Source organism: Panthera tigris, chromosome D2 (assembly GCF_018350195.1).
Source record: "Panthera tigris isolate Pti1 chromosome D2, P.tigris_Pti1_mat1.1, whole genome shotgun sequence".
NCBI classification, from domain to species: domain Eukaryota; kingdom Metazoa; phylum Chordata; class Mammalia; order Carnivora; family Felidae; genus Panthera; species Panthera tigris.
In genome coordinates, this window is record NC_056670.1 from 70503037 (window position 1) to 70527601 (window position 24565).

The 24565-nt window shown below is 43.4% G+C and overlaps 1 protein-coding gene across 10 annotated transcripts in view; it reads right to left on the reverse strand.

Annotated features, from left to right (window-relative positions):
* Positions 1-24565, reverse strand: part of ABLIM1 (actin binding LIM protein 1) — a 293808-nt gene that overhangs the window by 10857 nt on the left and 258386 nt on the right. For 5 of the 10 annotated variants that reach the window (XM_042960677.1, XM_042960675.1, XM_042960676.1 and 2 more), the window contains 8 exons: positions 24087-24242; positions 20588-20623; positions 19556-19685; positions 9310-9414; positions 7508-7555; positions 4482-4628; positions 2257-2348; positions 927-1032 (listed from right to left, as the gene is read on the reverse strand). In XM_042960677.1, the coding sequence (XP_042816611.1) occupies positions 927-1032; positions 2257-2348; positions 4482-4628; positions 7508-7555; positions 9310-9414; positions 19556-19685; positions 20588-20623; positions 24087-24242 (820 nt within the window). The remainder of the gene's footprint in view (positions 1-926; positions 1033-2256; positions 2349-4481; positions 4629-7507; positions 7556-9309; positions 9415-19555; positions 19686-20587; positions 20624-24086; positions 24243-24565) is intronic. The other 5 variants (XM_007084839.3, XM_015538779.2, XM_042960678.1 and 2 more) reach the window with 5 other exon arrangements.

Genomic DNA, 24565 nt, shown 5'->3' on the forward strand with positions numbered 1-24565 from the left:
GACAGAGGATCCAAAGTGGGCTCTGTGCTGATAGCAGAGAGCCCGATGCAGGGCTTGAACTTAGGAACTGGGAGATCATGACCTGAGCCGAAGTTGGACACTTAACCAACTGAGCCACCCAGGTGCCCTGCCTTTCTCTTTTTTTTTAAAGAGTAGAATAGTCAAAATGAACTATAAGGGCTTGATTCACATTGTCATACAGTGTTCCAGATTAAAAGGGTAAATCAATTTCATCAAATGTTAAGAAGTCTCTTGCAAAATCAAGTTCCCTTGAGCCAAAAATCATAGTTCTTCTCTAACGGAAATAAGGTAAGAGGAGTAGAAAGTACATGGGTTTAGAAAGTCTGAGACCCTTTCTAGGGTAAGAGAATATCAGTGGCTACTTCTGTGTATGTGGATGTCCTCCTCTCCCAGCAGGGGGCATAAAACCCAGAAAGACAGAAGATCCTGATTATGTACCTTCTTCCTTCCCTGCCTGATCTAGACCTCTCAGTGATTGAGCTTTTCCTTTATGTTTACTTCTAATTGTGTGTGTGTGTGTGTGTGTGTGTGTGTGTGTGTGTGTGTGTGTGTATTCCATACATTACAGATATACGTGATACACCCGTGTCTCTAAATGCTCCAAAAGCATTTGTTCTCTGTAAGGATTTCCTTTCATGGATTCCCTCTAAGATGAGTATTCTGAACAGACCCTCAGAAAATCCTCCCAGGGCCCCCCTCCCCACTTCCGTCATGAAGAAGATACACATTTAAGGAAGAACTACGGCATCCTCGTAAGCTAAGCTGACACGCAGTGGGTTTCCTGTACTTCCTTTCACGGAGAACACACCAGAAGTGTCCCTGCCTCTCCCGGAACAGGCCAGCCAGGCTCCCTGCAGGCAAGGGGCCGGCTCCCGCTGGGAGAAGGCAGTGGGTCCGCTGCTCACCTGAGTTGATGGGAGAATCGTAGCGACTGGCTGACAGGGACGACCTCTCCCGGCTCTCCTTCTCCATCTCCTCTTTCAATATCAACTGCCCCAGGCCTGAGTTGAGCTATTCACAGAGAAAAGACACATAAAAGAGGAGTCCACAATTATGGTCACAGAGGGCAGTTTCTGTTTGAGAAGGTCCTGCAAGAAGTTTCTGACTCTAGAGTGAACCACCCAGAGGCCGGTGGTTCCCCAGCGGGTAGGCCAGGTTTTGAACCTTGAACCCCTCTTAGCCTTTTTTAATATCAAGATACCATTCCCCTAGGCCATGTCAGAAGAATGTTCTCTCTCCTCCGCCCTGCCCAGCGTGCCCTGAGGTGACCTCAGGAGGCATGTGCCTATGCCGATTTTTGAAGCACAGAGGGGAGTTTGGGGAGAGTATCTTTAAAAAAAGAAATTACGCTGATTTGTTTAAAAACAAGAAAACACAAGTAATGTATGCTCGTTGCACAGACTTTAGAAAATCTAGAAGGAGAGAAGAGTAGCCCATAGTCCACCACTCAGAGATAACCACCATTTACGTTTTGATTTCTATCCATCCTGAATTTTTCAATGCGCATATTATACAAAACTGGGCTCATGCTGTAAGTACAACTTTGTATCCTTTCCCTCCATACAACTAGTATCCTGTGCGTTTCCCATATGCTTACGTATCTTTGGAAAATGTCACTGGAGCGGATTCATTAGTTTCTTATTGGCGGGAGAGTATATAATTTCCTGGCTCCCTCTACCCCAGGCTATAATGGACTATCCTTCTTTTGGTCTCCTGGGATGTTGTGGGAGGGGTGTAATGCGGGTTTCTTGGTGGCAGCCCATTTTGTCCCTTCCCTCCTGGCCCACATCAACATATTAGGTCCTACAAGTCCTGAGGAAAGACTTGGACAAATACTCAGTCCCAAGGGAATTCCTTCGGCAGAAGCTGCCCTGGGGGAAGGAAGGCAGGCGTTGCACCACATGGGTGACAGCGTGGCTCCACCTGGCCCTTCGGCACCCTTTCAACGCGTGCACTGCACACACGTGCCCCACGCGGTCACGCTCTCCTCACAGAAGCTCGAACATTCCACGTGCCCCTGACCTCCAGCTTCCAGGCCATCTCTTCCGGAACCCACTGAGTACCCTGTCTTATAGTCACCTGAGGCCCGTCTTCGGTCGCCTACCGGATTTCGGGCCCTTTGAGGGCCGGGACCACCTCTCACTCCCTTGGTGGCTCACCCCTCGCATTCACTGAAACTTCCGGGTCTATGGAACTGAATTGGAGACTTTGCAGCAAAGTAGCTTAAGGACAAACCTTCATCAGTTGCTCTTCCTGCAGCTGCCGGCGCCTCAGAAGCTCCTCGTCATCTTCCTCTCTGCCACTAGATCTGCGTCTCATGTCGGCTCCTAATTCCACAGCAAAGACAACTTCTCACATGAGCCCCATGGCAAGGGGATCTTAAGGCACTAGTCCACCTGCGCTCAACTTGTCCAGATGGCAAAATCGGCAGCAGTCTTTAACGTTCACGAACAACGCAAGGAAAAGAGGGCCCACCGCCGACTGAGCCCTGCGGGTGGGTTTCTCACGACGGGGGCCTCCTTTGACAGGCCAGCTCAACGCGTGATCTGGTAAGGCATGACCTTTGGCCTCCCGACAACTGATCTGCTCAGTTAGAACTTGGCGTGCCCTTACGGCTGGGGCTCAGTCATCCCATCAGCCACTGGCCGCAGCCCTCTGTCATAGGTGGGAAGGCATCTAGAGTTATTATTTGGATCTCTCGGAGGTCAATTTTCAAAGAGGGGAACCCAAGTTCACGCACATACCACCCAATAGGTAAGATCGTCACTCTCTCGTGTTCTCTTTTTCTGAACAGACTTGTCATACAATCACCCTCCCTCTGCCCTTAAATTCACTAAAAAGCATGCTTTTATTTTCCTTTTAAGGGATGAGTCTCCAATGTTTTCCTTCCCTCAATCCTGGGCAAAAATGGTCATGAGAGAGTTTTATGCTAATAGGTCAATAAAATAGCATTAATACAGCTAAAAAGTTACTTATTTCATTCCAATCTAGCAAATCACTTACAATTTTTAAGCTTCTTGGAAAGGGGGAGACAGGGAGTGAAAGGGAGGAATCTGTCCAAATGGTTGTAAAATTAAGATAATTATTGTTTTTCCTAAATTGCTTGGATTAATCTGGCTGTGGGAGGAAACAGGCAAGCTTGCTAATCTAATCAAAATAAACTTTAACCTATAGTCTCAGTTTTTATCCTTTTGATTAATGGGCCAGAAATTTTCTTCACTTTGGAACCCAAAAACTATTTAGTGGTGATAATTTTAATCACAAAATATTCTTCTTCCTCTGCCCCAAATTTAGCTGTATGTGTCCCCACAAAGCAACATGACTGAACCGAACCTCAAAGGCCACAAGAACTGCCTGCAGGGCACAAACTGGCAGGGAAAAGCTGAGGATTGATTGATTCTTAGTTCCTAAAATCATAAATGTCAATGTGAATTTACTCTCTTTAATCTATGCTAATAAAAATGAAAAGACACAAGTTCGCAAGAATTAAATAAATCTTAAGTCAGCATAATATACAGAGTACTTGGGAATAATGAACTAAGGAGGGAGATTTTCCCTCAAGTATTTCTGTAAATATAGATTGCTTTAAAGTCCACTTATACCGTTTGTAAAAATTATTCCGGAAAATGGCTTGATGAGAAAAAGCATGATGAAGAAAATTTGGAAAATTGAAGGCCTTTTAAAAAAGGTTGTCAACAGACATGTGAGAAGATAGTTCTATCTTTGCAAAACTGACTCACTAAATCTTCAGTATTAGCTTCTGTGTTTGCTAAATACCCCTTTTTAGGCCAAGTGATTTCACAACTTGCAAAACAGGAAAGACACAGACACGGTTCTAAAGCATAAATTTGTGGTTCAAAGCAAAGAATGAAACAGCTCGAACGTGACATGTTAGCACAGAATTCATGGAAATGAGATGGAAAATCACATAACTTCATATGAGTGGTTATTCCAGAACACCTACTACTCGGTGACAGCCTTTCTTAGTAAAGGAGAACGTGATCTCACGAGTAAGGTAGAAGTGCTTCAGTGTTAGGACTGGCTGTTAAGAGAATTGTAACTTCAACCCAGAAATAACCTAAAACAAATGTCACTGAGAGAAGTCACACCTCTGTGGACACTTGGTAAAGTCACCCACTAGACTCTACTTATAAACGGTGTTCTTGGCGGGAGGCTTTGGTTCAACTAGTTCAAAAGTTACTGATTCTGCAGTAACTCTGAGAGTCCCTGCAGATCATCTGTTTTAGACCAGTTCTGGCTGTCTCTCAGCGGGTTGGTGAGTGCAAGGCTCTTGTGATTGGGTTTTTGTAATTTTGAAGCATTTGGCACCCAAATGCTCTGGTCATACTTTTCCTAAATGTCTTTACGATAGGACACATTTTTTTGCATAGTTTTAAGCATTTCGTTTTGTGATCTCCTACCAATTTGTCCATTTTGGCTTAGCCACAGCAGTTGCATACCTACGGCGGCAAGTGAGGGGGGCCCAGGCCAGTGATCCGTCTCAATCTTTGGTATCTCGCTGGGATCTGGAGCTTGGGCTGCTGGGAACTTGGAAAACTTGATGATGTCTTCTGAAGACTTGCTCTGGGCTGCTAAGGCAGCTGCATCTAGGCGGGAATCGGGGGGGGGGGGGGTGGTGCTTAGCTATCGGTCTGCAAGGCCATGGTGGTACAACCCACTTCCATAGTTGTCTTGTTTTCTGGCACAAGTTTCAACTCCAGAAAGCTGTTTATGGCTCTTAGCAATTGCCCAGTCACTCAGTGGTGCCTAGTGACAAGTGATTTTCCTTATGTTGGATGCCAAATTTCATTCTACATCTGAAATACCTTATTGTAGAGCTGGGCCATCCGATACTAGCTCTAGCTACGCATGGCTACTTCAATTAATAAAATTAAATGAAACCAGAAAATGAATAAAATTAAAATCCAGTTCCTCAGTTGCACGAGCTACATTTTAAGCGCTCAATAGCCCCGTGTAATGAGTGGCCACCATATTGGAAGCACCATCGTAGAACAAACATTTCTGTCATCACAGAAAGTTCCATCAGATGATACTCTTCTAGAGCAATCAGAAATTTGAATTAGTAGTTTGAAATTAAAGAGCTAAGTTAAAAGCATGACGCCGTCCACTGACTGTAGTTGTTAACCATAAGAGGGCTGGCTTTGTATGTTTGTGTATTTGTATCTGTTCATTTCAGCGATCATCTGTCTAGTTCATTCTACTCTTTACATATTATATATGTGTCTGGAGTCCTAGGAGAAATGGCAATGGGAAAATCCACGCTTAGCTTCTAGGAATTTAGCATTGTGCCTTGCAGGAATTTAGCATTGTGCCTTTCGTATGTTGACTTATGAATGTATGCAAAACACTCCTTATTTCCCTCAAGGGTCTGCACGCCTAAGTGAGCCTTCCAACTTCAAGACAACAAAAGCCAGACTAATGATGGCCTCAGTTCACAGGGTTCTTAATGGCTCTGCTTAGAGTTGTCGCTGGCTTAGAACTCCAAATCTAATCACAGAGCTGCAACAAAACAAATCAGGCTAAATGGTCAGACCCTGATTCTGGCTAATTTGGCAGACTGGCCTGGGATGCTACTAAACATTTAAAATATAGTTATAACGCTTTAAATAAAAACTATCCCCCCCTCTCTGGGCTCACATATTTTAAAATCTGGAAATAATTTTTTGAACCCTTAGCTCAAATTCCCCATTCTTTTAGTAACCCTCTGGGTCTCGTTTTCCTTGAGTGACTTGACCACGGTCACCCTATATGCTCATAAGGGGTGAAGTGTTGGCCAAGCACGGGGTAGCGCTTCTGAGTCTCTAACCTCATGAGAAAAAATAAAAAAATTCAGCTGGGAAAACAGTGCCTACTACATCACCTTCTTAAAGATGTGTTAGCATATTAAAGACTGAGATGTTCTGCATTACAAAACAAAAAAATAGTGACTGTATTTAAGTCTAGCATTTTCCAAATGCGCTGGGGCCCAGACACCGGGTTTGATGTACCTTCTATTTCTATCACATGGGACTGCTCTTTTGCAGAATGTTCTTTGGGAACTGCCACTCTGGCTGTGCTATTCTTAATTACAACAAACTGAGAGTCAAGTCAGACTACATTTCATTAAAAAAAAATAGCCAATCTCTTTTAAATAAATAAGCCAACCCTATCCAATCTCTTTAAATCTTAATCATTTGATTATTTTTGTTTAGAGAGGCAGGGCCTTAGAGATTTTAGTAATAAAAACAGTTTCTACATTGATAAATCAAACTCTTGGAGTCTCATTTGTAAATTTAGAAAAAAAAAGCATGACTTCAAACAGTAAGTACTTACGCATTAGAATTGGTGAAGTCAGTAAACATTCACATGTTAATGAGTGGGTGAGAAGACATTAAACCATAAAAAAACAAACAAAAACAATGTTAACAAACTTAAAAAAGTGAGCACACGGTGTAAAATCTTAAAAAAAAAAAAGAGAAAAAAAATCACAGTGGTAGAACCATTACAATATGTACAATCTTTTTTTTCCCCCTAGAATGTTGGCCTCAATTTTTTCCTGTGTGCATTTTCAACTTTCTTTGCTTTTCAGGTCATCCTAATCCTTAAGGACTCATTAATGTCAACTAGATTTTAATGGCAGCCTTCAACTTTCCAGGCATGTTATGTGTATAATTTTCTGATGTCACCTGAAGACCAGTCTTGGCTTTCTATCCATTCACAAAGATTTATGGCATCTAATCTATAGAGACCTAATAATGGTGGAGGGAAATGTCATCTACCTATGGTAATATGATTTCCTGGGTTTAAAAATTCTCTATTTCCAGAAAAGGAAAACACAGTTATAAATCCGTTATTAGGGATTTTCATTTGCAGGAATTTCAGAGAGTGGCTGGCCTAACTTACTGGTTTTTGTCTAAAAGAAAACTGAGGGGCAGAGAAATCATGTCCATGATATCATAGAGCCATTGGGGGGAAGGGCTGGGGACCAGGGCCTTGGTCTTGGGTGTGTCCTATCCATTCCACTGCAAGGTGCGGACATCTGGGGAATTGGACAGTCAAGTTAATGTAGACTTAGTCCAGCTAAGTTTTCTAGGTTGCTGGCCTTCACTATTTTAATTACTTAAACTAATTAGAAGCTCAACAAAATTACTATAGAGGCTGGTTAAATTATTTGATGGCACACACAAAAAACCGGTATTTGTGAATTATTGTGTGAGCAGTACCTTCCCTTCTTTAGGAATGCAACGATACATGGTTTCATGGGCTCAAAGATTGCCTAGGAGTTTCCTAACCAAACTAAGCGTTCTCCATCTAGGAAAACCAATCTCACAACATTTGCGTGTTAGGGAACCATAAAGGCATAACACGCTGGGTGCCCCAGTTTGATTCTCAAAAGCAGCAGCAGAGAAGCCTTTCAGAGGACAGACAGCAGAGAGTTCAGCTGATATCACTACTTAAAAGCTACGCGGAGGAAAGAGGGTTTTACCATGCTGTTTGTAGATGGGTGGTTTTCGGTAAATGTTGATCCCTTGATCTGTGGAAATGAAAAGCAAAGGTGTGTGATTATGGGAACCGGTTCAGCGGTGGGGAAAAATAGATCAACCGAGAGGCAAACCAAACTGAAGACTCTTGAACAAAATCAACCCAGAAGGTGAACTTTTGTATTACAAAGATTAGGGTTACTAGAAGAAGAGGTCACAGGAATGAGTGAATCACTATAGACAAGTGATATGGAATCCTTTGTAATACATCTTAGGATAGATAGAGATGCAATTCATTCATGAGCCATTTATTGCAAATACACACTTCACTAAAAGTGAGATTAAAACAGGAAGAAACACAAGCAGTGGAAGGGACTCTAGTGGTGAGGAAGACATAACCAGTTTGGGGAAGATCCCCAAATTGCTACTGTCTAGAAATTGAGCTCCCAGTAGATACCAGGGGCTCAATTTACTTTTTAGCTAATGAGTGGAACAGTGGGAAGCAATGTCATATAGTTAAGAGTAGTTATTTTAAAACATAGAAATAGTTCTTATGTGCAAGGCTAGTCTGATGTCCTGACAGGATGAATGTCTGAGAAAATTCCAACTTGTAGAGGGCAAATTTCAAAAAGAAAGAAAGAAAGAAAGAAAGAAAGAAAGAAAGAAAGAAAGGAGCCAAATATTATTCATTTGTTATACAGGACTGCATCTGATTATGCTACCATTTCACTTTGACTGCAAATGCTCAGGAAATTTCAAAAGGTTTGCTTCCTCAGAATCATGGCCACTGTATCTTGGTGGGGGCATTCTTCATGCAAAAAAAGTTGCAAATGTACACAACACTGATTTTAAAGTTCAGTGAAGCTTTATTTTAAAAGGCAGCTCTATCTTAGTGGTATGAATCTCATTGAGCTTTCCTCTGTCTTATCAGGTAAGTTTGGAATGCAAAAGGCAAAAAAAAAAAACGATTATAGATTCTGAATATGTTACCCCTAATGGGTAAGGTATTGAACCACTTTCAGTAGCTAAAGAAGTAAAACAATGTACTTCCCATAGAAAAATAACATCGTGACCTTGGATGGCCAATCTTGCCCTTACAAATTGAGCTGACCCTAAACATTAAGAGAATGATGGGTCCTGAGATTTCCAGTTCTTGATGGCAAATTACCATTTGCACCGTGACAGCAGATGCTTATGACTTCAGCAAAGCTTACAGCACCAAGCCTAAATTGCAAGATATCATTGTGGGCTAAGGAGGTAGTCAGTTGGTTATGCACTGCAGAAGGACCATCCAACTAACTGATCCAATTTTACACCTCTCTGAAAAGTCCATAGAAAGATTCTCCGCATGGGAGACAAACAGGAAAAAAAAAAACAAAAGTATTCTCGAGATGTTGTGGTTCACCTAAAGGTTCACCTTTAGGATGAGAAGGTAACTAGGTTGCCATTGCGAGAATTGTCAATGACACCAAACCACAGAGTGATATCTCAGGAGGCACTAATATAAAGGTAAAATTAAAATCTTAGTCCAAAAAAAAAAAACCCAAAGCAACTCAACCCTTCTTCCTTCACCCTCTGCCTCCGACCTCCCTTCAAAAATTTTTGAGAAAACGTAAACCTTCCATACAATCCTGGCATTTCGCATCCAAAACTTCTGAAAGGCCCTCTAGGTCAGATCGTGCAATTTAGGGTTTGTCCACTGTGTGCATCCCAATGACGAGAGCATGAGAAATGAGACGAGACAGGTAACAGGGCTACGTTCTACACCGTGACAGGACACCCCAACAAAGACCGTGTCAGCTCCTACCTGGAACATGGAAATGTTTAGGGGCCTGAGCGTAAGTTGGAGTGACAGGGCGGCTGTCTGGCCGGGAAGGGAGAGGGGAGTTCCGGCCGCTGGACGGCTCATTGCCTCCAATGAGAAGAATGGAGAAAACAAAATGAGGGAAGGGACAGCAATAAAGAAAACAGAGCAAGCATAATCAAACTTCAACACGACAGACCGGGAGGAGGTATACCAAAAAGGAGAAACAAAAGAAACAAACTCAGTTTATCAACTTGGCTCACAAGGTGATAGAAGGTTACGTTTTGGGGCAGGAGAGACTTGAGCTCACGTGGGACTGGGTTAGAAGCAGCTAGCGGTAGGGGGTGTCATTCCGATGGCATGCGGTTGAAGGCCGTGAGCTAGCAGCAAACTGATTAGATGGGAAGTACATGAAGAGTCATGGAAGGTCACTTGCTAATGATTCAGGATCAGTTGTCGGACGACTAAATCCCAAGCACGTGAAGGGGCAGGATAGGCAAACCCAAATACGATCACTTCCAGGCATGATGGCAGAGGCTGGCAATTGCAATATATTTCTCCAAACGGAAGGCCACGTCTGGGAGCCCGCGTGGCCACCCAGTCCCTCCCCTCAGCAATGCAAAGTGCCTGCACTACAGCAAACGTTTCTGTTGCCTCACTTTGAAATACACACCACGGAGACAGAGCCCTTTCTTTTAGGAACTTCAGGACCGCTTATACCTCTCTGCCTTTCTCTTTAAAGGCTCCGCTCCACTCAGATGCCACTCAGTCCAGCAATTCCCTCTGCGAATGGACAGCTACCGTGGCTGGGCACTGAGCTATATGACCGGGGACACGCAGGTGACTGAGACGTCATTGTGGTGGGGAGTGGGGCTCAGAATCTACCTAAGGAGACCGACTGTGACACGTAAATGCATACCTAGGGGAAGGTGCCCTGAGTTCTTTCAGAAAGCTGAGATATTAGACGGAGTGGGGCGTCAAAGAGTAAGCACACCAGGTGGGTGGGTGGATGGGTCAAGGGATAACCAGACCCGGATTCCAGAGGGCTTGAACATCACGAGGAAGGAAGGGCCATGGTGTGTGGGAGCAACACTGTGGCTGGACAGCAGGCTGCTCTTGGATGGGAGAATAGCGAAGGGGCTAGAAAAGATTGCTGGCAGGTGGCTGCAAAGCCTTGAGTGCCACCAAAGCCACCATCACTCCCTTGTGACCAGGATGAACTGAGACCTGGGCTCAACTGGCCAGAGATCAGCTACTGCCCTAAATTGTCCTCCCACCTCGTGTCTGAGTAAACATCGGCCCCGAGAATACACCAGAAGATGTACTAGCAAAAATTAATGGATTAAAATGCAATTACTTTTGTTACTGAGTTATAGGACTTCTTTATATATTCTGGATGTAAGTCCCTTGTCAGATGTTATGATTTGCAAACATTTCCTCCCATTCTGCGGGTTGTCTTTCACTGTCTCGATAGGGTCCGTTGAAGCACAAAAGTTGTACGTTTTGATAACGTGTAATTTATCTATCAGTTAAGGCTAACAGTTTGAAATAACTCTAGATCTTTACAAAACAGAGCACGAGCCGATTTCTTTAAATAAGCCACGCCGTTCTAAATCTGGCCCGCAAAGTATGAAAGATGTCAATTGCTGGAGTTTTAAAATGACGTGCTTACTAGGGTTTTAATTTCTTAACACGTGTATTTTTAGGTAACCAGAGCACATATCTGGACTGAATGGGCAGGGCGATCTTTCCAATATGATCTGAATTTGTCCCTGGCTTAAATGTAGATGCCAGGTTTTTAGTTGTTATGGTCTGAAGCCTTTCTCTTTTTTTCCTCAAGAGTCACTTTCACATCTAGCTCCCGATACATTATAATGTAGACTTTATTTAAGTTAGATATCAGCTTCCAAAAATGATGATGCTTCACCCCAAACTTCTGATCTATTATGGTTAATTTTTCTAAGTTATTTTTTCTTTTTCTTTTTCTTTTCTTTTTAATTTTATCTCTATTTTATTTTTTTAAAGTTTCATTTACTTTCACTCTCCTAACAAGAAATAACCAGCTCGTGTCTGAAAAAAAAAAAAAAAAAGAGTATAAAAGACACAGGTAGAGGCAAGGAGGGGAAGGAAGAATGTGGTTTTACATTTAGAAGTAAATCCTGTTTTCAATCGCAGGGTGGATTAGAACTAGGTCTCATTCATCTTCGTGGGCTGAGTCTAGTGCGCAGCCTAGAAGTCGGTCCTAATTAATGTCTGCAAATGAATGACTGAAGTCGCCTGCTAGAGAATTCTATAGCTATTAATGGCCTAATTTAGTCAGGCACCACTGCAGGATTAACCATCATGCTGCTCTTGATTAAAGGCAGCCAAATGTTTGTATAGAACCATGGGGTCACAATATCACCCCCTTTTTATAACTTTCCCACTAGATCCTCGATAACCCCCATGTAACCATTTCACTGCAGAGGAATTATTTACTCCTGTAAACATCAGAAATTATTCACAAGAGTAATCCAGAATTGAAAACCAGAATACTTCTTGTGAGCTGTTCTCAAAAGAAGGTCTAGAAAAACGGTTTTCTCGCCTAATTTGAGGTTGCCTTTTGAAGACTCTTTTTGCATATCCTGAGCACTGGCTGCTATGGCTTCTGAACCACCCTGCTTCCTGCCCGTCAACTCTAACCTTCCTGTACTTGCAGAAGAACGTCAGATATCTCAGGGAAATGTTCTCACAGATTTGGGTTACAATACCCAATCGGATGAGACGCCATTACGTTTGTTTTGACAATTATTAGCCAATGTCATGCACACACAAAAATATCTGCATATGTGGGGTGCAAAGGCTAAAGGGTATCAGAATCAGCATTTGCCCAAGCATTAAAGTCTATCATGTGGAGGCTGTGATGAGTGGTTGTCTGAGCTCCGGATGGGGGAATTCGGGCCGAATGCTGTCTCTTGTTGGGCATAGTTCTTTATTTGGCTGCATATTTCAGTAATTAGTGACCTTTCTAGTTGCTTAAAAAAAAAACAAAAAACAAAACCCTTACTCCTATGTTCAAGTCCTTGTAAATAGATTTAATGCTAAAATCACTTAAAACCTCCCACAAAACATTTTAAAACACTAGGTGAAGAGAGACTCAGCAACACATCCGTTTAAGGGATTCTGTGCAGTATGATTTCCACATGTCACCATGGCTCATTAGGGACAAGGTCTCAGAATACTCTTGCTAGATACCAAATTCTTAGCCCTTGAAATACCAAAGGCATTAAACATTTTTTTTGGTGTTTTTTAAAAAAGCAAAACTCTCAAGATGAGTCCTCTTTCCTTATTCTAACTTAAACACCCTATCTTCAAGGGGTAAAACTTTATTCTAGAAGGAAATAACTGATAAGGGCCCTAAAACAGTTATTTGTACGCTTAGTTCATTACTTGGGCAAAGTAATACATGAGGTGTTAGATGAAAGATGATATACGGAAGGTATTTCCATCATCAACATTATCATCACCATTAGCTTGGGATGTAGACACTGTTTAAAAATTATATAATAGCGTATCTATCGTAGAATATTGTTATGTATCACATTCATAGCCATTTTGTTCCTTAAATAAGTCCTTCCTTGTACTGGATTATTCTTAGTTGTGAGTGATCTTAGCTACTATGATGAGAATTTACCACGTGGGTCACCTGGGTGGCTCAGTCGGTTGAGCGTACGACTTTGGCTCAGGTCAGGATCTCGTGGTTTCGGAGTTCGAGCCCCACGTCGGGCTCAGTGCTGTCAGGCCGTCAGCCTGTTAGCATGGAGCCCGCTTTGGATCCTCTGTCCTTCACTCTCTGTCCCTCCCACGCTTGCACTCACCCAAAAATAAATAATGAAAAAGAAGCTACCGTGTATTTATATTTCTTAGCCTTCATTTTTAGCTCCTTCCGTATCAGCCTACTAAGCCAATTTTTCAGTCCTTGAGAGATCAATCACTTACAGGATTCTCACTGTCCTTAACACATTCAAATGCTCTGTCCTTATTTTCAATCTTCTTTTTGGTACCTGAGAGCCCAAGTGACAAATCCTAAGACAAGTAGATCAAAATGGCCATGCATGTGTCTGCTACGGGAACATGCTAGAATGCTGCCTAATTTTCTGGACTCTAAGTGCTTATATTCCAAAATATAAATGAGTCCTTTGAGGGGACCTTAAAGTTGGCAGCATTTAGATTTCATGACAGAGTTTCAGGATTGCTGGTTCTTGTCTAAAGTTTCAATAAGCATCATGGTTTTCTTGAGCAAGTGTCAGATATTTGCATCACAGTAAATCACTTCTATGGTGAAACAGAAAAGATTCCTTTCAAAGAGACTGAATATATGTAGCCCTCCTGTTCACAAATCTGATTTATACTTTGTGGACACAGAACGTAATGTCTAAGAGTATTTCAAAGGGGAGGGAAGAGGAACTCAGCAAACATAGCACAGACCAAGCCCAAAACAAAGTGAAAAGCTTTCCAAATCTCTAAGCATGCACTTGTCCCAATGGCCCGACAATGACAGACCAATACAGAATGCGGCTGCAGGGAAGGTTAGAGAAGAGACACAAAGACACACCGGAAAACAAGATGGACGTTACAGAAAATGGATGGAGAAGCCAATGAAATAGAAAGACAGCCTGTGATGTGCATCTCAGCTTTCCAACATGCAGCATCCCCGGTGCCATGAACCCTGGGGGCCGGGGCCCGTGCATCAGCAATAAGGACCAGGAAGTGGACTTGGGAAATGGGGGGGCTGAACTTCTGGTTGCCAGAGTGGTGCTTCTAGTGCTCTGAGATACACATTCCTGCGGTGGACATCCTATCCTGGCATCCTCAGACTGCCCAGATTACATTGGCTTTGTAAGTAACTGCCCCGAGACCGTAAGGCGAGCTCCACGATAAAAGGTGAACGTTCCCATGAAGGGCCCTGGAGGACTTGGTTCCATTTTAAAGATGCCTTAGATTTGCTTCTCAAGTGGTCATAAGTTCCCTCTGTGCTAAATTTTCCAAGTGCTGGAGAGGCCTTCCTGGTCTAATGGATGGATACGTGCTTTTCAGAATCACTAAGAAGTAATTCCTTAAAGAATCAGTATTTAGCCAATCGACTATATTAAGCTCTTAGAGCAGTATCTTTAATGTACAAATTCTCCATGATTTATTTTGTAGTTTAGCAAAAAGCTCATCTGATTTTGAAACTAAGCATTGTACTGTTATGTACATTGTATTTCGCATCTGATGTATGTAGACTATTTTATAAGAGCGGACTATAGACATATGGAAATGGACCATTAGATGCCTTTTAAGTGTGAGGTCAAGTTCAACCTAATGCCTCTTGGGCTAATGCTCTCTACAACTTAAACCTAGAATATTTGTGTCAAAAAGTTCAAATTCAGTCTGAAGACAGAAAAGAATGGACCTCTGACCCTTGAACGATCCAGGTTTGAATGGCATGGGTCCACATATGCGTGGATGTGTTTTTACTGTAAGTTATCTTCCTTTTCTCTAGCTTACTTTACTGTAAGAATATAGCATATAATACATATAACATGTGTGTTATATGTGTATGTGTTAATATGCGTTCATTGTGTTAACTGTGTTAAACGCGTTAATTGACTGTGTTATTGGTAAATGTTCCAGTCAACAGTAGGTGATTTGTAGTTAAGTTTTTGGGGAGTCAAAAGTTATACAAAGATTTTTCCACTGCGCGGGGCGGGGGGGTCGGTACCCCTAACCTCCACGTTGTTCAAGGGCCGACTACATATCTACATTTTTAATAAGGTGCCATTTAGGCACACAAAGGTACTGTTGAGAAGTAAAAATTTAAGTGGCTGAAAGCAGCTGTTTGCCTTAGGCTCAATAAGAACGCAATTTGCTAGTTAAATAGAGATGGGGAAAAAAGTTTGCTTTAAAAATGATATTTCATGTATATTTATACTGAAACAGACACCCCTAATATGAGTGAGGGATGGGGGGGCCCTGTCGCTCCATCGGTGTGACCCTTGACCGGGGCCCCTTCACCAGAGAATGGAGTGAAACAGCACAAAGGTGCTTTAAGGGCACGAAGCCGAGGGGGAAACCGTCACAGACAAGGCGAGCCGAGTGCTTGTTACACACCAGGGCACTTGACCTCACGCACCCCCAGTGACCTAGGAGAGGTTTCGTAGATGAGGTAGCAAGTGACATTCCAAAGGTCAAGTTGACAATCCAAGGTGCCACCGCAGACACAGGGCACAGATAATATTTGAACCTAGGACTCTGGCGTTCATTTGCGTATCCCAACTCTCCATAAAGCTGCTCACAGACACAAGATGTTGTGTCTCGATATCTCGTGATGTGTGTATTTGTACAGACTTTGTGTAACTTTACAGGGCACGTGGCGTTTTTCTTCCTACGGGAAGCATCTCTTTTGAAAGGTAAAACATGTAATAACCAAGCAAGGCAGTTTACCTCTCTGAATCAAAAATCTATTTTCTCTGGCATATTCGAAGCAAACAAGTCTTAGTTTGGCCAAGGGTTTCTATATTAAAGTCTCTTTAAAATACATCTCTGAAGTTTTTCAGTAATTTCTTATGGCTTTATAAACATCCTCTAAAGTATTTTGGTATCTAGATAACAAAAGGCCCCCCAAATACTAATTATCAATAATAATTTTAAGTAATCTGTCAAGAATTTTAGAAAGTGCTGCTCCAACTGGAAAATGCTCACCTCTTTGCTAATGACAAAGCGTGTGTGACTTCAACAAGCATGTCAGCAACATTATTTTTACAGCACAGAGAATGCTAAAGTGGCACACATAGGATAACCGCATGCGGATTAAGGGCAGTGCATCTATATTTTAGGACTCGGTGGCTCAAAAATCCAAGTGAGCCATAAGAAAATAGCTTGGGTAGACGGTAAATGAACGCTCGGTCAGCTGGATCAGCATTTTGGCTACTCAGTAGCCGCGCTCGTGATCTGAGCACTTTGGAACACCGAGTTGGGATCTGTCAGGTCTGCCTCAAGCCTTCTACCAAGACGCTTCATATAACAGTCCGGTTATAACAATGTACTGGCCTGGCACTCCCTCCTTCAGCTACTGTCATTGGTTTCTTTGGTTCAAATCAAGACTATGGAAAAAGTTAGCATCCTTCTGGGAGCTCATACTTATTTTAAATGATGGCCCCTTTGAAGCCCCTTCAAGGCTCTCGGATCCCCCAACATACGGAGGGGAACAAGGGCCCCAGTTGAGGGCTGCTTCAGAAGCATAACGGGCAATGAGGAAAACGATGGGAATGCCATAAAGGGAATGGGCAGGAATGTGGGGGCAGAAACAGAAGACAGAAGGCACGGCTTCTCTTCAATGTCACGCAGAAATCAGGACCAGTCAAAAGAGGATTAGCCTTAGGGTTGGCTCAAGGAGAGACATTTAAGTTACACTGCCATCGATCTTTTTATACTCTCCAAGTGTTTCAATACCACCGAGTGGTTAAATGGCTTCTTACCATTAAGACAAGTTTTGGAGATTTGTTGCTAAACAGTGGTACGTTTTGCTGAGCCATGTCACGCATCAAAACCAGGAACATACCCCAACTATATATTATATTTTGCTTTTGACACACGGAAAAACAAAATGATAATATATGGGGTTTTTTTTTCCCCCTAAGCAGTAGATAATGAATCTTCTGGTCTTAAACATACTTCCTGTTTCTTCATCTAGAGCCCTTAGAAATGACATATTTCTCCTACTGAGAGATGCCATGCCAGTTCTAAGACGCTGGGTGTAGTTACGACACACGCAGGCATGCGGAGAGGTCGAAAGCTGGGAGCTAACTCTTGGAGATCCACCTTATTAGCCTTCCCAGGGTGCTAATAAATCTCCACTATGCGGGGTGCCGCCTGGGGAAGCCTGCCTCCTTACCTTTGATATGGGGAATGAAGTGGTGTCGGAAGGGGGAGTTGGGGCGGGAGTCGCTGTGGGTGGAGCTGAGGCTGCTGGTGCGCAGGCGCACACCAGGAGACAGCAGCTCTGTGCGGCAAGGAGTCAGGGGCAGGGCAAGGTGGAGACAGAAAAGAAGAACAGAAATTAACACAGGAGCAGGGACAGCATCCTCGTTCCAAGGGAGGGGGCGGGGCGGGAAATAAAGAACGTTAATCAGGAGTCTGAAAAAGGAGGAAGGCAAAAGGGTTAAGAACGCACCTGCTAAGGGTCAGGCAAAGTGGGGAGAATGTGCAAATTGGTTCAGGTCGGTAGAGAGTCACTCTCTGAGAATAAATGGCTTTATCAGAAGGAATGGCCACCGGGACATTCTCTGTCAGGATGACACCAGCTACTGTTGAGACAGTACCGGTGCATCATCTAGATTCAGAAATAGCTGCTTTTAAAAAAAGACACCTGGCCAAACAGAACCCCCCTGACGCACATGTGAAAAAAAAAAAAAGACAATTATTTCAAGAACCTTGAAAAGAAGTACTTATCGGTAAGGGTCAGATTCTGTTTGTTTGTTTTTAAGCTGCAAACTTCTCCCATTAGAAGTTTAATTTTATTCTGCCTGCGGAGAAGGAGGGACCTGTTCGTGCTCCCCAGGTGGCGGAGAGCTACTTAGGATCCTGAGAATGGCGTGGTGGTGGCACTGGGGGACCAGCGGCTTCCTGATCTTGGAAGGAGAATGGGCCATTAAAACCAAACCCGGCCCTGGGGGGGGGTGGTGCGCGCGCCACCACCTGGCATCTAGGACCCACGGAGTGGATAATCAGAGGTATCCTACACCGACCATAACTCTGCTGTCAGAACCCCGCCGACTCCACGTGACAAGGACAGATCTTGAAAAAATAACCGTAAGCCCTAATAATCAGATGTCCATAATATACTGTGGAGAGGGGGAAGTGCACTTAGAATGGGGAACGTCCTAAAGGCTGCTAACATCAGAACCACGGCTGGAACAGACAAAAACTTTCAGTGCTCAACAATGACATGATCTTTTAGGGAAATAATTTCCCTGGCTGACCACCCCCTCGCTAATCGGGGGCCTACGGAACAATAATTTCCCTGTAGCCCCACTTCATCCTGACAAGGTCATGGCTATGGCCTCAGTGACCTCAACATATGCCCTATAAGGACAGGCAGTCACATAGAGGATTTCTTGTCCCCCACGTAGACAAGGGCTTAAATCTAGACCCAGGTCCGGGACATGAGTAAAATGAACATAGCTGCAGACCAAAAAAAAAAAAAAAAAAAAAGAATCCATTTCCTGAAAAATTCTCATGTAACATAACTCAACAAATACCAAGTACTTATGACTTAGGGGGAACTATACATTACTGAAGAATCATATACTAAAAATTCGGTCCTCTATGAGGATTAAATCTATAGCCTTAAGGAAAAGACTGCAGCCTTTTTATATTCTGTTCATTTCCTCTGGATTTATTTTATAAAATAAGTTAGCACATGTCCTGTTCTCATCAGCCTGTGCAGAACAAGAAGCTTAACATGAAGTCTTCGAAGATGTACATGGCCACCAAGTTTGTCTAGAAGGCCAGAATCTCCCTGTGGGAATCTACTTCTCAGAGAACCCTGAATCCGTGCTGGGATCTCCATTCTTCTGTTCCACACATGAGACACCCACTAATAGTCATAGGGACTACACTGTGCATAGTCACCTGAAGTCCACACTATTTGATATTCTCTATCACAATATGTCTCTATTGTTTTTCTGTTTTCCAAGGCTGGCTAAAAACCTCAGGGCTAGAATGGATCTGAAAAGTTATCAAATACAACCCTGAGGTTGTATATAATACTTCCTTCTAGAAGGTGCTTACCCCAGCATGCTTAGTAACACCGTGTGCCTGGACCAGGGAAACACAATAAACACACCAGCAAATGGCTAATGCTGGATTTTAGACGATGCTGATGTGCCTAAAGGGTGCATCAAATTATTTTCTTTGGAGATCTTCATTCTAAGTCTCCAAGTGATGGGATCTTCTTCAAGTCTAAAAATATTTTTTAAAAAGGCTCCCTTGCTTCTTGTTGTTCACTGTCAAAATGTAATTATTTAATAAATCATAATGAATAGAACCATAAAATAACACAAATTGTAGTTGGATTTAAGTGTTGTTTTTGTTTTTTTTTCTGGGAAAAGAAGAGATCTATTTGGCAGCTAGATTCTTAACGCACTGTCAGTGGTGGGGAAAAGAAAAATCACACAGCCAACACAGACTATCATAGAGAATGAATCTCGGGAACAGGTGCCCTTACCAGGTCTGTGAAAATGCTGGGGAGAGCGAGACGTGGTTGGAGTGTAGCTATGGCGGCTGTAGACGGGGGAGTTGATGGAGCCCTGGCTGGTGGACCGGTGGATCACCCGGTCCCGAGCATCCTGGTAGCCCTGGAAAGAGAGTACGAGAAAGCAGGAGCGTAAGATACTCATTCAGGCTATCATCAGGTCCAAGGGAAGTCACGTTCTACAAAGGCTGCCCGGGAACTATCATGCCTGCCTGTTCATGTACACATTTTAGGGCCATATCCTTAAATACGTAGGCAGAGGAGCATTCTGTGGTTAATGCACTTTGTTTGAAACCAGCAGTACCCGCATTCGGCCAACTTTTAAGAAGGAAAACGATAAATCCCAGTGTCGACAGAGCTCTGGCGAAAGTAACTCCGATGGTCACGTTTATACTGTGCTTTTCGGTTTTACAAAGTGTGTTCACATACGTCATTTCATCTGATTTGTGTAACAAGGAAGGTAGAACACAAGGGCTGACCTCCCTTCTCCACAGAAGCAGAATGTTTCAGAGCAGGCAGGAGACCCCTGTGTAGGCGTGTGGATGAAGGCAGAGCCCGCTTCAGGACCAGCCTCCCGGCTCTCATCTTACTCCTTGTTCTGACTGCCAACCCACACTGTCCCTAACATTGATCTGGTGACACTTTAAGTTGATTTGCCTGGAGAACAAGCCGGTAGTGGCCTCAGACACAGGAAATTCTACTTCCCACTTAGTGAAACATATCCCCAGGAAAAACAGAAAGGGATCTTCGAATGGAAAAATGCGCTCAAAGATATCTATCATACCACCACTTACAAGGATAAAACTTCCTCAACAAATCGGGGAATAATTAAGTGAATCAGTCATATCAATTCAACGGAATAATATACCACCATTAGTATTTTACAGACTAGTGGTATTTCTGCTGTGGTTTCGTTGAATGTCCTCCTTCAAAAATTCCAGTCTAGGAAAAGTCCAAGTTATTCCCCAAATCCCACCCGTTACAATTTTCAAAAACGGTACTTACTTCTGCTGATGGAGTCGGAGATAAAGTCCTTGGAGACTGGAAGAAGAAAAGAGAATTTAAAGTCACAGCGCGTGTTAATTCGTTTTCAGTTTCCTTAGCTGTTTATCAGACTCACCTGGAAACAGTATTCAAACTCCAATGCCAGCTCCCTTTGCCCATCCCCTCTTCTGGTTCAGTGAGTTGAGAATGGGGCTCAGACAGGGGCACGGAAACCAAGATTCTGGGAGGCTGAGGCACATCCCTGCCTAAGAACGGCGGGGTCCTGATAAATACGTTATCGTGCTTGAGATGCTTAAGCTACACAGATTGGAACTATTTTCCCCTCTAGGCTCAAACTATGCTCAATTTACTAGTATGAGTCACTGTGTCTGCCCGAACACAGACTTCTATAAACGTTGGCTGTCGACTGAGGTACAACCACGGCAATCATGTAAAACTGTTTGCTAACCGGCTAGTAATAACCAGGTCTGTGGCATCCAGCCCTTTTTCATTTGGACACCTGTAGGACTCACTCCCCTACCTCGTGAGGTCTCGACTCACATGTGGTGCCACACAGTGCTTTCTGTGACTCCTATTTAAAGGAGCGAGCCGGCCCCACGTGCTTGTGCCTCACTCTATTTCATTTTTCGTCTAGCACGATACCCTGTACGCCTGTATTAGGTATCGTTTGTTGTCTGTCTCCCACATTCCGCTGCAGGCTCCACGAGGGCAAGAACTCTGCCCCTTTACGACCAAGTATTCCCAGTGACTAGAGAGGCTCCTGGCACGTGTGAGGTGCTCAACAAACATTTCCTAAATGAATGAATGAAACGTTTACAATTAAAATGCCAAAAGCATTCAAATAGAATGAAATGTAAACGAAGCACCTGGCCAGTGGTGGACTTCTCGGCTTCCGAATTTGCCTCTTACGCCCAGTTCACAAAAAGCACTTGGGCTCTCTTGCGCTGTAGATTCTTCGAGCCCCGCGGTCTCGGCTGCAGCGACAGCCTATCCCTGGGGCGTCTTAGCTGGGTGAGGATGGGCCCCGTGAGGGCAGGAGCCAGGCCTGACCCTGCTGACAGAGGCTTCTGGATCTTCCCTACTCATGCCTTCTGAAGGCACAAATGGCTACACAGAATGTCAAGTTCATTCCTCCGGTGCTTCTAAATTGGCACCATAGGGATTCTTTGGGAAACGTGTTAATAACAACTAAAGGAATGAATAATCACATAGCTTGTAAAGTTTTCTAAGTCGCAAGATTCATGTGTTGGGGAAGACTTCCCAAATATGTCTGATTTCTGATCCGGGGCCATCCTCCCACCGAGATTCGGTCCTCAGAGAAACGCACAGGTCACCACACCAGGTAAGGACCTGAGATCCCCGCTATGAGAGAAGCCAGCATTTCTGTTGAGCACGTACGTGCCGGGTGCTGTTCTAATCGAAATATTTCACTTAATCCTCACAGAAGTCTCTGAGGCAGGTATTAATTACTATCGTGAGTTTACACGTGACACTGAAACACGTGCTTTTCCCAAAGTCGTACGGTTAGTGAATATCGGAGTCTGACTTGAAACCCTAAAATGTGCGCTTCAAAGCCCAAACTTGTAGTGCTTGATGTTTTCCTGCTCAAAACGGAACCGCTGGGAAACACACACACATACCCCCAAAACCTAAAACGCCATAATACAACTCACCTCCCCCCACTTATCTGACTTGAATATTAGCAAATTCTCATCCACTTGCTCCAGGACCAGCTCCTGTGCACTCTGTTCAGGAACTTTCCTTTTTCCTTTATCCCCCTATGCAACTCTCCAGGGGCCAGTGGGACCTGGACAACCCAGGCCAATCAACCTGCATTTGAACAGCTGTAGATGCAGGTACAGACATGTGACCACTAGGGGGAACTACATGAAAATGGATACCCCTCCTGCCCCAGGGGCCATTTCAAGGCCGAGCTATGCTCTGGAATAAAACCCAAACTGAAAAATAAGTAAATACAAAGAACAAGATATATTACAGTTATGAATAAATATAAGCATCGGTATAAAACAAATACTCTATATGGATATGACTGAGAACAAATTAAACAGAATCACCGTGCTTTCACGGCTTTTTTTCATCTAAGATCTCAAAGCGCCGTGTGCTGTTAACTAGTTTACAGTCTGTTTTAACCTTGGTTGAACAGCTAATTTCAGTTCGGTACTCGGGCAACATCTCTCTGATTGGACTCAAAAGAGTTACAGATGATTCCAATTTTCAAAATAAAAAGGGAAACAAGTTTAGATCAAGTTGAAAATGCCAGAGGAAACAGACCAGAGCCCACATGACTCAGGCAGGAGGTGAGAGCAGGGAGCCCCCAACCCTGGGAAGGGATGGGAAGGACCCTAAGGGGCTGAGAGGCTGTGCTCCAGCCTCTGGACCATTGATGTTGGGAGAGCATTAATAAGCCCCAAGGCCACAGGTAACGACTTCAGTTGTAGCTGTCATTTGCTGAACATTTACCAGGAGTCTGGCTCGGCTAAGTGCTTTAATAGATGAGTTTAGGGGCGCCTGGGTGGCTCAGTCGGTTGAGCGTCCGACTTCAGCTCAGGTCCCGATCTCACGGTTTGTGAGTTCGAGCCCCGCGTCAGGCTCTGGGCTGATGGCTCAGAGCCTGGAGCCTGCTTCCGATTCTGTGTCTCCCTCTCTCTCTGCCCCTCCCCCGTTCATGCTCTGTCTCTCTCTGTCTCAAAAATAAATAAACATTAAAAAAAAATTAAAAAAAAATAGATGAGTTTATATGGATTAGTTTTAATAGATAATAAATTATCTAGTTATTATATAGATATTAACCTTTAACAGACAGTTTATTTAATCCTTACTAACATCCTATGAGGTGAATTCTGTCATCCTGTTTTATAGATGAACAAACTAGGGGTCAGAATGGTTGTTACATGGCCAAAGTCATACAAGCAGCATGTGGGAGTTCCCAGGTTGATCCCAGGTAATTTGATTCCAGAACCCTGGCTCACGTCACTGTGCCATGCCGCGGTCTCCACCTCTCTACTCTTCCTGTTCTTGCACATTCTAACTGTCTTAAGGTGCTGCAGACTGTAGCTGTCATAATTTAGGGTGTGTGCTCTCTTTCCTCATGAGCCCCGTGAAGAGGCTTCAGTTTGCCCCCAGATCGAGACCCCAGAAGACTCTCCCTCCATTATTCCGTCTGCCCAGCTCACAGATTCTCCCCTGACAACTTTGACTTCCTCCCCAGCTTGCCCGTTCTGCTATCCCACAACCTAGTACTAACGCTTATTCAATCTTCACTGTTTTCTCTGGCTGGCCTACTCTTTCACTCCTCTGTCACCTCCGGAGCCCAGGGATGGTGTGATAGGTTTTTGGGTACCTCAAAGCTGGTAGGGAAGTCTGTAAATACTGGGCAGTCCAAAGGACCCTCTGCCTTATTTTGATTCCAATCAGTTTTTCTTACACACGTGATAAAAGAGAGGTTGTTGTATAACTCACAGCTTCTAGAATTTATTACCTCTCCCAGGCTCTGCCTCTCCTGTTTGTCCTCATAGCCCGAAGTGTAGAAAGGCTCATAGGTAATGAGATCTGGACGTTCGATATCATATATTGCCTTGACCTTGGGAATGGCTGCTAAATCCTTATAATCCAGGATTTCATTGTCCACCTTTGCCTGGCAAAGTTAAACAGAAAGAAAACTTCCTCTTCAGTCTCATTTCTTTGGGGAACTATTGTTAGTACATTTCACATCCTGCTGAAAAGGTGAAGACCTTAAAAATAAACAAAACCCAAAACATTTTGCTTAGTTTTAAGAACAAAAGCATTCTGCTTTAGAAAGTTGCCAATTTATACCATATATTAATCACTTTTTTTTTTTAAGTCATCAGAAGCTTAGGAAAAAGTCTATGCAGAATAAACCAAGTAGAAAAGCCTAAAAACCTTCAGGATAATTTTCCTAAATTTATTACAGAGATGGAAAAGCTCAGACAGATGGTC